This window comes from Piliocolobus tephrosceles, chromosome 10 (assembly GCF_002776525.5).
Source record: "Piliocolobus tephrosceles isolate RC106 chromosome 10, ASM277652v3, whole genome shotgun sequence".
In the NCBI taxonomy this organism is placed as follows: domain Eukaryota; kingdom Metazoa; phylum Chordata; class Mammalia; order Primates; family Cercopithecidae; genus Piliocolobus; species Piliocolobus tephrosceles.
Window position 1 is genome coordinate 123,366,968 of NC_045443.1, and position 16,514 is coordinate 123,383,481.

Below are 16,514 nucleotides of genomic sequence, written 5' to 3' on the forward strand. Positions count from 1 at the left end.
AAAAAAAAAAAAAAAAAAAAAAAAAGAATTATTGCATATCTTTCTAGTTTTTATAAAAAAGTATTATACCATTCATATACTTGTGCAACTTGATTTTTACTCTCATTTCCTTCTATTTTAAAACAAATGAGGTATAATGAACATGCCATGTAATTCATCTTTTCAAAGTGAACAATTCAGTCATTTTTAGTATATTTATAAAGTCATGGAATCATCGCGTTATGTAGTTTCAGAATATTTTTGTCACCCCCAAAGAAACTCTGTACCCAGTAGTGGTCACTTCCCATTCCCCCACTTAACCCAGTCCTTGGCAACCATGATTCTACTTTTTGTCTTTATAGATTTGCCTACTGTGGACATTTCGTATCAATAGAGTCATACATTATATAGTCTTTTGTAACTGGCTTCTTTCACTTAGCATAATGCTTTTAAGGTTCATTTGTATTGCAGCATTTATCAGCAATTCTTTCTATGGCAAAATAATATTCTATTGTATAGAAATACCACATTTTGTTTATCTATTCATTGCTTGATAGAAAATTGGGTTGCTTTCACATTTTGGGGGGAATGAACTATAAGGATATGTAGGTGTTTCATGGAACCCAAGAAAAGCATTGTAGTGGGTTCCAGGAACTGCAACCAGGAAGTAAAAATTTCCCAGAAACTCTGGAAATATTTATTCTAACTTCTACCCTGTCCTTTTCACTCTGATCTCTTTTTTTAGTCTTAGTCCGCTTGGTAGAAGAGGTCACTGCACAGCTGGTTAGAGTTCACATCTCTGCTTGAAAAAGCATCCCAGGCTGGGCGCAGTGGCTCACGCCTCTAATCCCAGCACTTTGGGCGGCCGAGGCAGACGGATCACGAGGTCAGGAGATCACCACCATCCTGGCTAACACGGTGAAACCCCGTCTCTACTAAAAATAAAAAAAAATTAGCCGGGCCTGGTAGCAGGTGCCTGTAGTCCCAGTTACTTGGGAGGCTAAGGCAGGAGAATGGCGTGAACCCAGGAGGTGGAGCTTGCAGGGAGCTGAGATCGCGCCACTGCACTCCAGCCTGGGTGACAGAGCAAGACTCTGTGTAAAAATGAGAAAAAAAAAAAAAAAGAAAAAGGAAAAGCATCCCAAATTCCAAATTTCCTAGCTGGAAATCACGTTCCTAGGAAGTGTCCCTCATCCGGTTGAGGTGAGGGTTCACCACCAAGTCCAGCCATGGCTAGAGATTGGGTCTCATAAGGTCATGCCATGTCCCGCCTTCTGAACAGGGGTAAGAGTGGAAATAGGTACGTGAAGTCTCAGGAGAATGAGGAATTATTGGTGAACTGGAACCACAGTGCAGAAGGTGTCTACTAGAGAGCTCAAAACCAAGTGTGTCTTCTCAGAGATCACAAATGTCTGCAGGGACTTGGGGGACGTAATAAGTGAGTAAAGTGGCTCGGGCCTATTGGCAAGTTTCAACCCCAATAAAGGGGACAGTGTTCTGCCCCAGCTGGTTATTACCACATGGGAATGTGGAATAGTGTGCCTAACCTTCTCCAGAGAAGCCAGAATTACTATTGGTGGGGGTATAGATTCTCCATATTTAAAAATATTGCCAGCTGATTGAAATTTTGTAAAACATGATGGGGGGATGGTTAAGCAATGTATGTCTCTGGCTGTGGGCAGCGCAGTCATATGAAGCTGCAACCTCTGGGATTTCTATTTAATTTTCCCCATCAGCCAGAAATGCCATAAAGGAACCCAGTTTCTTAGAGTATGCCCGGTTGGCACGGTCCTAGATTGTTTTTTTAAAGTTCCATACAGCAATTTGATGATGGGAAGTCAGGAAATCTAACCAATAATGAGAGAATGTTTTGAGTCCTAAAAGATAAGTCCCTGATTTAGACTAGTGGCTCTGAAATATTTTTAACCTCTAGACCTATGACTGCCAACCGCTGCCTGACTAGTCTTTTCAGAGCATACTCGGAGAAAGCAGAACTGCCCTTGACAAAACGGAAATGAGGAGGTGGTGCCTGGATTCTATGAAACTGCAGAAGGAGATGGCTTGTTTGTGCCCCATTCTGAGAGCCAGCCACTAGTTCCTGATGAAAAAAAGATTGAATGAGAGGCAGGGAGATGAACTAAAGACCGCTGGTCTGTTGAAGGGATCCGTAAGCAGGAATGTGCTCTCCTCTCCAGGACACCGGTGTTGGTGAGGACTCAGGGAGTGGGAAGGATGTCAGGAGGGGAAATGGGTGACGAGGGGACCCCACGCAGTGGGGCTGTGGCAGCTGCCTGTTGTGCAAACCCAGTCCTCAAAGCTCAGCCCCAGCCTCCCTGGGAGCCTTCCATGGCCTGCCCGCCTACGCAGGTCTGTCTCCTCCAGTCACCTGCAGCTCAGAGGCTCTGCTGTACTCAGCACGTGCTCTTCTGAGACCTGCTCAAACGGTGTTTAATACTCATTCATTCATTCGACAGATGTTTAATGAGCATCTCCTATGTCCCAGACAGCCTTCTAAGTGTGGGGGATACATTCGTGAACAAAGCACTCACATACTTGTATGTGCGTGTGCATGTGTGTGTGTGTGTGTGTGCGTGCGTGTGAGAGACAGTGAGAGAGAGAATCAACATTATCAATAAATAACAGTATGTTGGAAGATAAAAGCCATGGAAAAGCTAGAGCCAGATAAGGGGATTGGAATTGTGGAGATGAGAATGGAATTTAATTTTAAGTGGGGTGGTCAGAGGAGGCTTTACTGAGCTGGCAGCATTCAAGCAAAGGCTTGAAGGATGCTCTTTTTTATTGAGCACCTTGTGTTCATGCTGATGGTTTGGGATACAGTTTTCCTATGAATTTTTTTTAGCTTAAAATACTTATTCATTCAACAAACGCTTGCGGATCTGCTTGGCTTCTACTTGCCCTTCAGTTCTCAGCTCAGGTGTCAGCTTCTTACTCCAGAACGCCCTTCCATTGTCTCTTGTTGTAATTTATATTCTATTTTGAAGTTTAAGGTGACCATTTTTAAATTGTATTTTTTAAACATTTTTAAAATTTGAAGAATTTTGTTTAATTCTTAAAGCAACTTTAATTCTTCTATTTTGTGTTCACGATAGCATTTGTCATTATGAGGTCTTTTATTTTCCTGTTTCTGTTTTGTCTACTAATGAATCTCAGTGCCCAACACACCGGGGGGTGCCAAATAAATGTTAGTGAATAATGTGCCAGGAACTGTAGTGACTGTGGTGTTATAATAGGTTTTGGCCTTTGAGGAACTTACTGTGGTCAGTAGTGAAGTGTCTTCTCTAAGCAGAGTATACAAACAGACTTACGGCCTGGAAGGAGAATACGGCTCAAGTCTCTGCTGGCTGGTCACTTCTTGTCTCTCAGAATGCAAATGCCACATGCCCCCCTGCCCCAGAGTTTTACAGGATATCCTATTGGGTCTGCTAAGTATGTTCAAAGAATTAAACAAATACTCATTGAACTCCTACAAATTTTCAGGTGCTGTGTCAGCACTACAGTTAGGGCAGCAACAATACAGGCACATCTGTGTCCTCATGGAGGTCATGGTGGAGAGGAGGAGTCAGAGGTCCCTGTCTCCCATTGTATTTCCTGAGAGGCACCAGCAAATCCTATCCTGGGACATTTGTTCAGTGTAATCATCACTCAGTGTTTACCTTGCTTTTTGGTCATCTTAAAAATTAATGCCTAGAAAAAGTCTCATAAGAAAACACAGAGACCCGAGATGAGAGACAGCTTCTCTTGTCCCATTTTTAGAATTCCCATGTGGGGAAAGTGTTACCGTCTCTGCCTGGTAGCTCAGAACCATCCAGACGTTTGTAAAAAATAATCGATGTAAATGACACAAGTTGCTGGAGAACAGTTGAGCTTTCGAACTTGCCCACTCTTCGTTATTTCTTCCTCCCTCCCACCTTTCTGATCCCTTCTTCCCTTCCCTGGTCCTGTGAAGCAGTCACTCTTGTGATCATGAGCGATGCACTGAGAAACAGCCGAATGTGGTCCTGGGGACACGCTGCTGGCTTGGGTGCCCCGTCTCTCTCTGCTGCCCCATGGCTCCTCCTCCTCTTCTTGACTGGCACGGCTGAGCTGCACCCACGCTGTGCACTAAAAGGTGCCTCAGCCTCTCCTCTGGGGTCCCAGGCCTCCAGAGAGGAGGCTCAGCTTTTATGGAAGGGGAGGTTTCATGGCAAACAGGGCGTCTGGGAGGCAAGTCCTTTTGGAAGGAAGGTGTGTGCGCCAGCTTGAGGGAGAAACAGTCAAGCAGTGTGGCCACTCCACGGCGGATTCCTCCTAACACAGGCAGACACACAAACACACACACGTTTACACATTCTCTCCTACACTCACACATACAGACACACACACGTTCACACGTTCTCTCTCTCACACTCATGCAGACACACACACACACACGCAGACACACACAAACACCCACTCACGCAGACACGCTCACACAAACACACGCAGACACGCTCACACAAACACACACGTTTGCACGTTCTCTCCTACACTCACACGTATAGACACACACACGTTCACACGTTCTCTGTCCCACGCTCACACATGCAGACACACACAGACACGCAGACACACACACGCAGACACACACACACGTTTGTACATTCTCTTTACACTCACACATACAGACACAAACACGTTCACACGTTCTCTCTCCCACACACACACACGCAGACACACACACACGCAGACACAAACACACACATTTGCACATTCCTACACTCACACACACAAACACACACGTTCACACGTTCTCTCCCACACTCACACATGCAGACATACACATGCAGACACACACAAACATGCAGACACAAATGCACGTGTTCACACATTCTCCCATACACACAGGCAGGCACACTCACACACACACACACACACGCAGACACTCAAACACACGTTCACACATCTCTCTCCCACACACACAAACACATGCAGACACACGTTGACACATTCTCTCTCCCACACTCACGCATTCTCTGTCATGCACACTCACACACATTCACACATTCACACACACACACAAATTATCTCACACACACACATTCACATGTTCTCTCACAGAAACGCACATTCTGTCACACTCATAAACACACATTGACACATTCACACCCCTTGACACATTTTCACACACACTCACAACACATTCACATGTTCTCACACAACACATATTCACACATTCTCACACATATTCACACGTTGTCTCACACAACACGTTCACACATCTCTTTCACATCCACACAAATACACATGCTGTCAACACATACACATTCACTCACACACAAATTCTCTCACACACACATTCACACACACATACACAGACACATTCTCTCACACCCCTTCACACATCCTCTCACACTCACACACATTCATTCATGCATTGTCTCCCACACTCACACACATTCCCTCTCATACACAACATATATTCACACATTCTTTCTCTCACACATTTACACATGATCTCTTTCACATTCACACAAATACACATTGTATCACACACACATAATCACACATTCACACACTCACACATCCACATGTTCTCCCTCTCACACAGACACACTCATAGACACATTCTCACGCACACGTTTACACACACACATGCACATATCCTATTTCTGTCTCACACAGAGCTGCACATCCTCTCTCACGCTGACACACACACTTACACATGCACACATTCTCTTTCTTTCTCCCACACTCCTATGCACTCCCACACACTCCCATAGCCCCATGTTCATGCATTCTCTCTCTCACATACACTCTCACACATACCATCACACTCACACACTATCACTGTCTCACACACACTGTCGCACTCTCATACACACACTCTCACACTCACACACACACACTAAGACACACGATTACACTCTGGCACACACACAAACACACACTGTCGCACTCTCACATGCATCCTTTCCCACCGCAGGAAACATTGCCTAATGAATGTCTCGTGGCTGAAATGCTGATCCTGATTCCTGAAAGGCGGTTGTAATTATTAAACTGAGAATCATGAAACACGTCTTGATATTTGAAAGGCTTATCAAGACTAGATTAGGAACAGGTCAAATGAACAATTATGAACTCATTTTTGTAGAAATGGGGTCATTAGTAAGCATGCCCATTACCTAAAAGTATAAGACCTCTTTTCTCTGGATTGAGAGAAATGACTTTTAAAAAAACCTTTACATAAAAGTGACTCTGCCTTAATTTTTATTCCATTCATCACTGGACTCAGGCAGGTTCCTGTAGCTGGTCCAGCTCACAGGCTGGGAAGTCAGAGAGGAGCAGGACGTGCCCACAGTCAGAGGGGCTGACCCTGTCATGCAGACCCTACCCACTTTGCCCAAAGACTGGCCACTTCTCTTTCTTTACCCCAGGACTAGAAAGTTGATTTTTCAGGATGAAATGGCTGGTGACAGAGCTCATTTCTCCTCTCACTGGATCTTCGCTTCCCTGGCATTAGCTTCTCTGTGGTCTACGGAATGCTAAGAACCTGGGAGGTATTGGAAACAGCTCCCTAGTTCTGGTTACAAAGCACAGTGCAGCCCAAAGAGAAACTGAAAATTTGATGTGACGGGACCAAGCATCTCGTATAGGAGGTGACTTAACAGATGGATTTGTGGAGAATTTCTGTGACCAGTAAAGAGAAATTAGGCTGGAATGTGGTGGATGGAAAGTGGCAGGGGCGTGGGGAGGTGACTCTATCTGAAAACTGAGCTAAAAACTCAGCTTTTCATCTCTGCTCTCTTTGCCTTTCACTAAAGATACCCAGGTAACTAGGGGTCCCCTGGTGCAGAAGGGGGTCCCATGTGTGCACACTTTCAGTCCCCTCATGAGTTCAGAGACTCCTATTCAACACACATTTTCTTGCACCACAACTTGTACCAATAGATATTTGAAGATTTATAGATCCCAAGTACCTACATGCAGGTTAGGCTCAGCTGGGACCAGGACCACCTGGCTATGTTTGCCCATGGGAGCCCCTAAACTTTTCCACAGCTGTGTATATCCTATGATTTTGAGATCATCACAGCATGAATTCATAGTACTGGACAGTATATGAAGTGAGTACACACCCACCCCCTCATTCCATCCTCATAATTCTACTGAAAGTAGAAAGACCAATATTATTGTAATTTACTAATTTTTCACGTAAGGAAGCTGATGGTGGAAGGGGCATAAATGACTTTCCCAGGGTGCAAAGCAGGTCAGCAGTTGCCTATCTGCCCTGTGCAACATGTCACCACAGGCCACATGTGGCTGGTGAGCATTTGAAATTAGGATACTGTGACTGAATAACTGAATTGAAATTTGATTTATTCTTAAATTATTTTAATTTGAATGTAAATAGCCATTTGTGGCTGGTGGCCACCATATTGGGCACTATGGTATCAGAGGGTTCCTTAAAATCTTGGCTAAATGGGAAAAAGGTTGCCCATGACCAATTCTATATGGAGTCCAATGTGGTTTCCCTTTGGGTAGAATTTCTTACCAGTCAGGTCAGTGTGGTTTAGTTTTATCAGTGCCGTGGCCATATTCCAATGTTTCTCTGGTACCTCTTGGCACATATACAAGGAAGCAGATGTGGTTTCCCCATCATGGTTCTTATAGGAGTCCCAGTGCTGGGGAGCTGTCCATGGTAGGAAGTCCATTAGACAAGCAGCAGGCAGCAGGTTCTTTTTCCAAACTCCTCGCAGGTTGTGAGTTTGGGAGCCCAGACTGCAGACCTTGCCTAGGCCCCCAGAGGCAGGAAGGAGACTTCTCAGCCTACATTGGTCCTGCGAGGCTTATTGGCAGAGAAGGAGCAGCTGGTGTGTGTGGCTCAGGCCTGAGCGGAGCTTGTGGATCAGCTGCTCTGCCGTTGCCTTCCTTGGATCTGGGTGGAGCTAGATTCACGGGGATGGAAACAGGCTGATGGATCAGGGTCATTCACAATCCTGTGCTGCATGGCTTTCTGTTTTAACTCTGTTCAGTGACTTCCTGTCAATGTGATAGCTAAATACTAAATACTAAAGAATTCGCCAACTTCTTAGCCCCACCCCACCTGCAAACACACACATGATGTTGTCATTCCACGAATTAAGGCAGGTGGGATTTTCTTACATTACTTCTAATCTCATTTGGTGAAATGAGAAATCTAGTATAGTACCTTCTTACATTGCTCATAGTTTATGTATTAAACCACATAGTGTGTGCGGTTCTTTATCACTCTTAGTCTCCTGATGCTTCCACACACTCATGAGGTCCCCACTATTCTCCACAAATTCTAAAGCTTGGAGAGTTTTAACAACTGGTCTACAGACCCCAGCTAAGTAGAAGCAGGAATGGCCAAGGTCCAGGGTGCGCTTTGTGGTTGGAGGAGCAGTGAAGCTACATGAAATGGCTTGGGGGCTTTTCTTGAGTATGGACCTTGGATTATGGCATGCCCGTGCCTGGGCTGGGGAAGGAGAGCTGTGTGTGGTGTCTGCAGAAGTGAAATGCTGGCCGAGTTACTCATCCAGTGAAAGACAGCCTGCTTTCTGCAACACAGAGCCCTAGAGACAGATCGTCAGCCCATTCTGAGGTGTGGGCTGCTGATAGGCCCCTGTGAATGAGGCTCCGACAACACTGCCATGTGACTTGTCAAACTTGGCAGTCATTCTTTTGGTTGACAAATAAGAATGTGGCAATTTATTACATTCTTGACATTCTGCTGAGTCTGAGGTTTTAAATGGAACCTTAATATGTGTTTGTTTTCCAGGGTAAATGGATCCTTCTATGAGATCTTGCAAGTGGACTTTGGAATTGATAACAGCAGTGACCTGGCTGGGGCCCAGCAGATTACCTGGCAGGTGGAGTACCCGATTGAGGACTCCATGAGTGAGCTGGTCGTCTCTGAGATCTTCGTCAGCCAGACAACCTTTGTGGGCATCGTCCCGCTTGCCATGGTGAGGAATCTGGGGGCTTCAGAGAAAGTGTCACAAAGAAGTTTTCTTTAAACATGATGCACCGTATAATCTATTATTTCCCGTATACCTGATACACTGTTTAAACAAGGAAAATATACTTAAATTGCATTTGATCTACCTGCTTTTCATAATGGTTCCTTGGGAACTCTTTAGGGTCTACTGTGTAAATCCCTTTTCATTTGTGGATATTGAGGAACTGTTTTCTGGGGAGCCCTTATTCTTTATTTTCTCAGTCTGCATGCATATCAGGAACTGAGTGCTGCACTGAGTGAAACCAGTTTTGTTGAAATGCCTCAGGGTTACCTGGTGGGAACAGTGGCTCTGTGTGCCAAGTATCTGACCCCTTGTCAATTGGCTTTGCCCTGAAGGTTCCCAGGTAACTTCCGGATTGGAAAACTCTAAAATGCAGATGGACTGAAAGAGTCTTGCTGGGAACTGACCATTTTAGTCCACAGAACTGCCTGTGTTTCTGCTTCACTGGCCTGGAGGTGATTGGAGTTCTTCCTCGAGCTTGGTTGAAGTTATGTTCATAGTCAAGCTCAGGGGCTACCTCTGAGATCAGGGTCATGGGTGTGATTCCAGAGCCTAAATTCCAGAGATTCCAAGGAGACAGAAAGTCCATGGGTACCACCTACTTAATACCCTTTTCCACACTGGAAATGTCCAACCATTTGCTGCACTGCTTTGACTTTCCTTTCTGGTACCAAAGTGTGGGATCCATGTCCAGATACTCTAGAAAAATCTATGGGTGCTTTTGATCATTCATCATGCAAGTTAAACAACAAAGTTGAGACTCCTTTGAACCCTATATGTTACAATTAATGCTGCTGTCCCTGAATCTCGAGTGCCTCAAGTGTGTTGAGTGTGTCGCTCTGCTGGGAACGTACTTTCCGTACGTTTCCCACGTCCGGGTCCTTTTCCCCAACTCAACTGTTATGGAGCCGCCTTCTATGACCTTGTTGGCTAAAACTGGCCCTCCCTCCCCTGCCAGCTCACCACCCTTTACCTGTCATCATCCTGTTTTATCCTCTTCCTAGACATTATCACTGGTTGATATTTAGGGTTCATTTTCTGTCTTCCTCCCCAGAAGGTGAGGACTCATGACAGTAGGGTTATCCTGGTCAGTTCTGTCCACATCTTCCCCCCTCTGCACCTAGCACAATGGCTGGCACAGTTAATGTTTGTTGACTGAATGAATGGATCTGTGCTTTAGTCCAAGCTTCCAGGATCATTTAGTTTTTGAAGATTAAACTGACGCAGATCATTCCTGTGATCACTGACCCACATTGTGGTTTGAGGGCAGCCACATCTAGTTGGGGAAGTACCTGTTAAGGAACAGAGATGGATGGGTGTCGGTTTTAAGATGGAATGAAGCTGCATCCCTTGTGCCTGGGAACTCATCTATAAATTCTCCAGCTCAGCTAGATCAGGGCTGAGGTTGGGGAATCTCTACTCAAAGTCCTTACCACTTTGCTCTGTGCTTTATCTGTAGCACTCCATTCACAGTGGGTTTGGAAGCTACCATCGCTGCCACCTCTTCTACCTCCACCTTCTCTTTCCTCCTTCTCTTCCCTCATTCTCTTCCTCTTTCTTCACTTCCCTTCCTTCTCCTTCTCTTTCTCCTTCTCCTTCTTCTCCTCCTTCCTCTTCCCCTTCCCCTTCTCCTTTTCCTTATTCCAAGGCAAGTTATGGAAAGATCAGTGGTAATTAACGCTGGACCACCCCTGCATGAAGTAAGGGAACTAGGGTACACAGCTACACAATGTACAAAACATGGGCTTACTATTGTCGGAGTCTGATGAGAAGCAGAAATCCCTCTGTAGTTAAAACAGAGCAGCTTTAAATGCAAGGACTTAAGTACACAGGGAGCGAAACAGATGAGAAGCAGACGTAGAACAGAGGAGAGCCGGGCACCCTAGTAAGAGTGAGAATCTGCTCTACCCCCAGGCCAGAGGGTGAGGGTGGAGGGGGTGTTACCAGAGCCCAGGACCTGGGGGTCACTGCTGCAGCTAGAATCACATTTGAGCAGCCTGGTTAGGGCTGGAGTGTGGGAGAGATTCAACTGTTGCGAAGGATATACCTGAAGCAGGGCTGGGAGTGGGGTGAGGAATTACCTGGCTTCTGCCTCCATCCTCCTCCAAAGTCTTTCACTTAATCTCATCCTGCTGGCTGAGGCATAAGCTTAGGAAGCAGCATCTTCAGGGGTCAGCACTACTGTGATCCAGAACTGATCAGAGGAAGGCCAGGGACTGGATCTGAGGGTGAGAGGCTCCAGCCGGTGCCATTATCTTGCTGGTTTTATTACATGCTGACTCCTGTGAACCAAATCCAGCCTGTCCCTCAGAAGCTTGCATATTCAGAATGTGGCCATGCCAAGTCTCGTTCCTCTCAGGTCTCCTTTTGGCTTCCTCGGCCCACAATGCTCCACTATGGCTGATATCTTGTCACTTTTCACTTGAAGGTCAACTTGTGGAGAGGCCTCTCCTGGTTACCCTGGCTAAATTAGTCTCCCTCTTTCTATTTTCACTTATTTGTCCTTGTCTCATGCAGATCCCATCACTGTCTGTGATCCATGCTTATTTATATGAGTGTTTGTGTCCTGTCTGTGTCAGTCTAGGTCCAGCCATAAGAAAGAATGTGAACACAGAAAGTTTAACATAGAGAATTGTTAACTATCACAGAGGACTGGGATAGTGAGGGATTGGTTAGTTAGAAGTGAAGAGAACTCTAACGAATATAGGAATGACAGCTATGGGGAGCAGCTACTAGCCTGAGGGCTGAACTATTACGCTCAAAGAAGAGGTTTCCCCTGCCCATGCCCCGGAAGCAACATTTCTCGAGAGGTTGTGGTCACAGCTCACTGAATCCAAGTTGCTGATGTAGCACTTGGGTAGAGCTTGATGGAAATCTATCCGCTGCAGTGCTCGGGACAGCTGTTCACAAGGGTGATGCACTTGCTACCAAACTATTGAAGGAGGACGTTGGGGAAAGCTGCCAGCTGTGAGGGGCTGCTGGCCACCATGCACTGCAGGAGTGGGACACCAAGAAAGCCACCAATGCTGGAGTAGCTCCATGCATGGCAGGAGCTGCAGAGAGAGGGCCTCAGCATCAGAAAGCCAACCCTTTCCTCCCAAACTGTCTCTCCAGCATGCTCTACTGACAAAGCCTAATGTTGTGCCCATTGGAAAACCAAAAATATTGAAATAGGGCTCAGATCTATTTTCACAGAGTAGGTAATGAGGGGTGAACTTGGAGCTGAGAGGCCATGAATCGATAATCAGCATACTGCAGGTCCTCCCCACTGGATTTCAAGCTCCTTGATGGGAGGGGCCATGTTTGTTTTGCTCACCGGATGTTTCTTCCGCATGGTGCCGAGTAGATAGTATTTGCTCAGCAAATGAATGAATGGTTATGTCTACCATCATAGCCTGAGTCCATTGGCTGGAGAGCTCTTGCTTGCTGTATTATTAATTTTCCTGTGCTGCTCTCACAAATTACCATAAACTCAATGACCTTAAAAACCTACAAATTTATTCTCTTAGAGTTCTGGAGGTCAGAAGTCCTAAGTAGGTTCCCTGGGCTAAAGCAAAGTTGCCAGTAGGGCTGGTTCCTTCTGGAAGCTCTAGGGGAGAATTTATTCTGTCCCATTGCCAGCTTCTAGAGGCTGCCAACTTTCCTTGGCTCATGGGTCCACCTGCCTCTCATCTCTGCTTCTATCATTGCATCACCTTCTCTGACTTTTCTGCTTTCTCTTCCCTTTTAAGGACCGTTATGATGACATGGGGCCCACCCAGATAATTCAGGATAATCTCCCCATCTCAAGATCCTTAACTTAATCACACTTGGAAAGATTCCTTTGGCCATGCCAAGTAACGTATTCACAGGTTCTGGGATTAGGACGTGGACATCTCTGGAGGAGGCTGTTATTTTCCCAGCACACTTGCTTATGCAGGATTCCAGCTCTCTCTAGTTGGAGCTTCCTCCAGCTGGGTGCTCAGGGCTCTCCATCCCTCCTCCCATGATCTGCTCTGTCATTGTGCTGTAGCCCCAGGCTGATGCCTGCACCAGTTTATAGTTGATGCCTCCCAGGCTGCTGCCTTGGGAGCTCTTCTGGCCTCCATGTCACTCTGGCACCTCTGACAGCTCCAAGCTCCTAGGGATACTACTCTCCTCACCGGGGATGCACTTTCCTTGTGCTTGGCTCTTCCAGGGGATCCCAGAGCAGAGCTTCCAGAGCACCAAGGAATATGAGTCTCTTAGGCATCCCCATCCCCGGGGGGATGTGGACAACCACGGGACAGGGGCTGGGTGGGCTCTGGTCACAGTTCCACATCACTGTCCTCTAATCCTGGGACTGGGAGGAGGAGACCATGAAGTCAAAGCCCAGCTGGCCTGTCATTCTCCACGTAGCCTCAGGCTGGCCACCTAACCTCCCTTTAGTTGCTCATGTGTGAGTTTCCAAGTGAGAGTACCTCTTCTCTCTACTTCACAGTGGTGTCAGATGGATAAACTGAGCCATAAAAAATATGAACATGCTTAAACTATCAAGGCAAATATAAAAGTCGTGTATGTAGAGGGAAAGTGTCCCAGGGAGGGCACCAGATCAGATTCAGCTGGCGTGTGGGCTTAACACTCCTCTCTATCCAGCCAGTTTCATTATCCTATTGATTTGCCTGGGAAAATTTCAATTATGATTACCTTCGAGGTAGGTGGCAGTGAGACATTTTAGTCAAGAGTGAGGGCTATTGGGTCAACCTGCCTAGTTTGAAATTGGAGCTCCAGTGCTTACTAGCTTCAAGATATTGGGCAAGTCACTCAATCTTTCTGAAGCTCCACTTCATCTGTAAACTGTAAGAATCACATTGCCTGCCTGATAGTTTTGTGAGGATTAAATTATATACTAAGGTAAGGTGTTTGCCCACTGGCCTGGCATACTGCATGCACTCAATAATGTTGAACTGTTATAGTTTTCGTCATCGTCATTGTGTTATCTAGCCATCTGTAGGTATAGTTGTCAAAGTTTGGGAGAAGGTAAAACAAGTTCAACCTCAGGTTGGATGATGGTGGGTTCTCCTCTTGGAGAAAAGGAGGTGGGAAGGAGTCTGATTTGCTGAGTCAGACACCGCCAGAGGGTTTAGGGTGGGCACATTATGGGTGCAGAGAGAGAGAGAGAATCACAGAGGGTCTGGAAGCTCATGGAGAGCTCCTACTGTTTGGGAGAGTCAGGGAAGAAAGGGGAGGAAGGAATGTGCTATCTAATTCTTGAAGGTGAATGGACATTAGCCAGGTGGAAAGAAGGAAGGGTGTTCTAGGCAGATGGAACGATGTGTGTGATGAGCAGGAGTAAGAACATGGGAGTATGGGGCTGTGGGTGACTTGGGGCTGGTGTTTGGGCCAAGGGGAGATGATAAGGGGAACAGAGAAGGGGGCGGCAGAACACTCCAGTAGGCTTCATACTATGCTAGGATGTCTGATCTTTGTTCTGGAGTTATCCTTTATTCATTGGTTTGGATCATTTATTGTGGATCACAAAGAATGTATGAATCCACAAGTATTCATTGAAGTTCTGTATGTTGTGATTTGAATGTATCCTCTCCAAAATTCACGAGGAAACTCAATCCCTCCTGTGGTGGTATTACCAGGTGAGGCCTTTTGGGAAGTGATTAGCCATGAGGGCTCTGGCCTCACAAATGGATGGCTTCCTTATAAAAGGGCTGGAGGAAGCTGGCTTAGGTCCCCGTGCCTGTCCCTTCCGCCATGCGAGGACATGGTGTTTCGTCCTCCCTGGAAGATGCAGCAACAAGGCTCCATCTTGGAAGCAAAGAGATGAGATCTGCAGCAGACACTGACCCTGCCAGGGCCTTGGTCTTGGCCTTCCAGCATCCAGCATGTGAGCAAGTAAATTTCTGCTCTTTATAAATGACCCAATCTCAGGTATTTTGTTGTAGCCGCACAGAAGAAGGACCTGTGGTATACTCAGCGAGTGGGGTGGTGGCCAGTGGTGTTCTCTTAGCCAGTGGCCACTCATGCTTCCTGCTTCCCCCTCAGCCTTCTTGCTAAAAGGGCCTTGGTTATGATCTTTGCCCTCTGAGTGGCCACATCCTTTGGTCCACTGGGTAAGGTTGGACTCCTCCACAGTCCCAGGGTGGCATCTGGATTGGCCTAAGCCATCACAGTTTGTTCATCCCCTTCCCTTGTGATTATTGCACCCAGGAGGAAGTTGCCTAGTTGGGCGAGGGGTCTGGAAAAATAATAACTTGTTGTTAAAAAGGAATGAAGCACAGGGCCATTCCTGCTTTTTGTCCTGAGTGTGACTGTGTAAGGAGCGGGAGGTGTCACTGTGAGAGGAGCTGCATACACTCTGGGGCAGCAGAGCAGAGAAAGAGTGGGAGGCTGTGTCCTCGCCAGTGTCACAGGCTGCCGAGCTACGCCGTTACCAGCCTCCCTCCTCCAGGCCTCCTGCCTCATTTTACAGTAAACCTGCCCAATGTAAATCCCCTCTGGCTAGTGCTTGACTGCAGCTTGGAGGGTTTCAACTGCAGGCTCTTCTTAGCCTCCCATCACCTTCCTAGGCCTGCTGGGCTCCTCGCCCAGGGGTCATCACTATCAGGAAGGGAGGGGCAGGGATGCCATCCACCGTGCCATCCCTCATTTCTCCCTGGAGAGGAGACTCATTCCTACAGGCCCCAATTGGCCACAGCGCCTTCCCATTGGTTAAAACTGGGTGGCATACACAGATGCTGGGAGAATGAGGGTCTGGCCTTGTAATCTCACCTGTGACAGCCATGGAGTGGGCAGTTGAAGCATCTGCACTCATGGAATAGCCCACCCAGTGCTCTGAGAAGGTGCTGCTGTCCTGGGATTCAACCCCAGGCTTATGATTTAGGACTTTGCTGCCACAGGTGTGTGATCCTGGATTGTGTTGGTTGCTGTTGACCTTTTGGGTAGCAAGTCAGTCTCTACTTTATGAAGATAAATATGCAGCTTTCGGGAGAATGCCTGATAGGAAGTGGGAGGGACTCAGTCATGGACACCAGGATGGGGCTGATGCAGTAGCCAAGCAGGCAGGCTGGCAGAGGGAGGCGGCTGTGATGAAGTGCTCACTCATTCATTCTTCCTTCCTTCCATTCATCCGGCCATCCACCCATCCAACCACCCATCCACCCTTCCATCCACCCATTCACCCTTCCATCCACCCATTTACCCTTCCATCCACCCATCCACCACCCTTCTATCCACCCATTTACCTTTCCAACTACCCATCCACCCTTCTGTCCACCCATTTATCCTTCCATCTACCCATCCACCCATCCACCCATCCACTCTTCCATCCACCTATCCACCCTTCCATCCGCCCATTTGCCCTTCCATCCTCCCATCTACCTTTCCATCTACCCATCCACCCTTCCATCCATCCATCCACCCTTCCAACCACCCATCCACCCATCCACCCTTCCATCCACCCATCCACCCATCCACCCTTCCAACCACCCATCCACCCACTCACCCTTCCATCCACCCATCTACCCTTCCATCTACCCATTTACCCTT

At 46.9% G+C, this 16,514-nt stretch overlaps 1 protein-coding gene across 1 annotated transcript in view; it reads left to right on the top strand.

Moving 5' to 3' along the window:
* Positions 1 to 16,514, top strand: part of LOC111543621 (transmembrane protein 132B) — a 334,879-nt gene that overhangs the window by 190,710 nt on the left and 127,655 nt on the right. Inside the window, exon 4 of the mRNA XM_023213666.2 lies at positions 8,756 to 8,942. Coding sequence (XP_023069434.1) covers positions 8,756 to 8,942 — 187 coding nt within the window. The remainder of the gene's footprint in view (positions 1 to 8,755; positions 8,943 to 16,514) is intronic.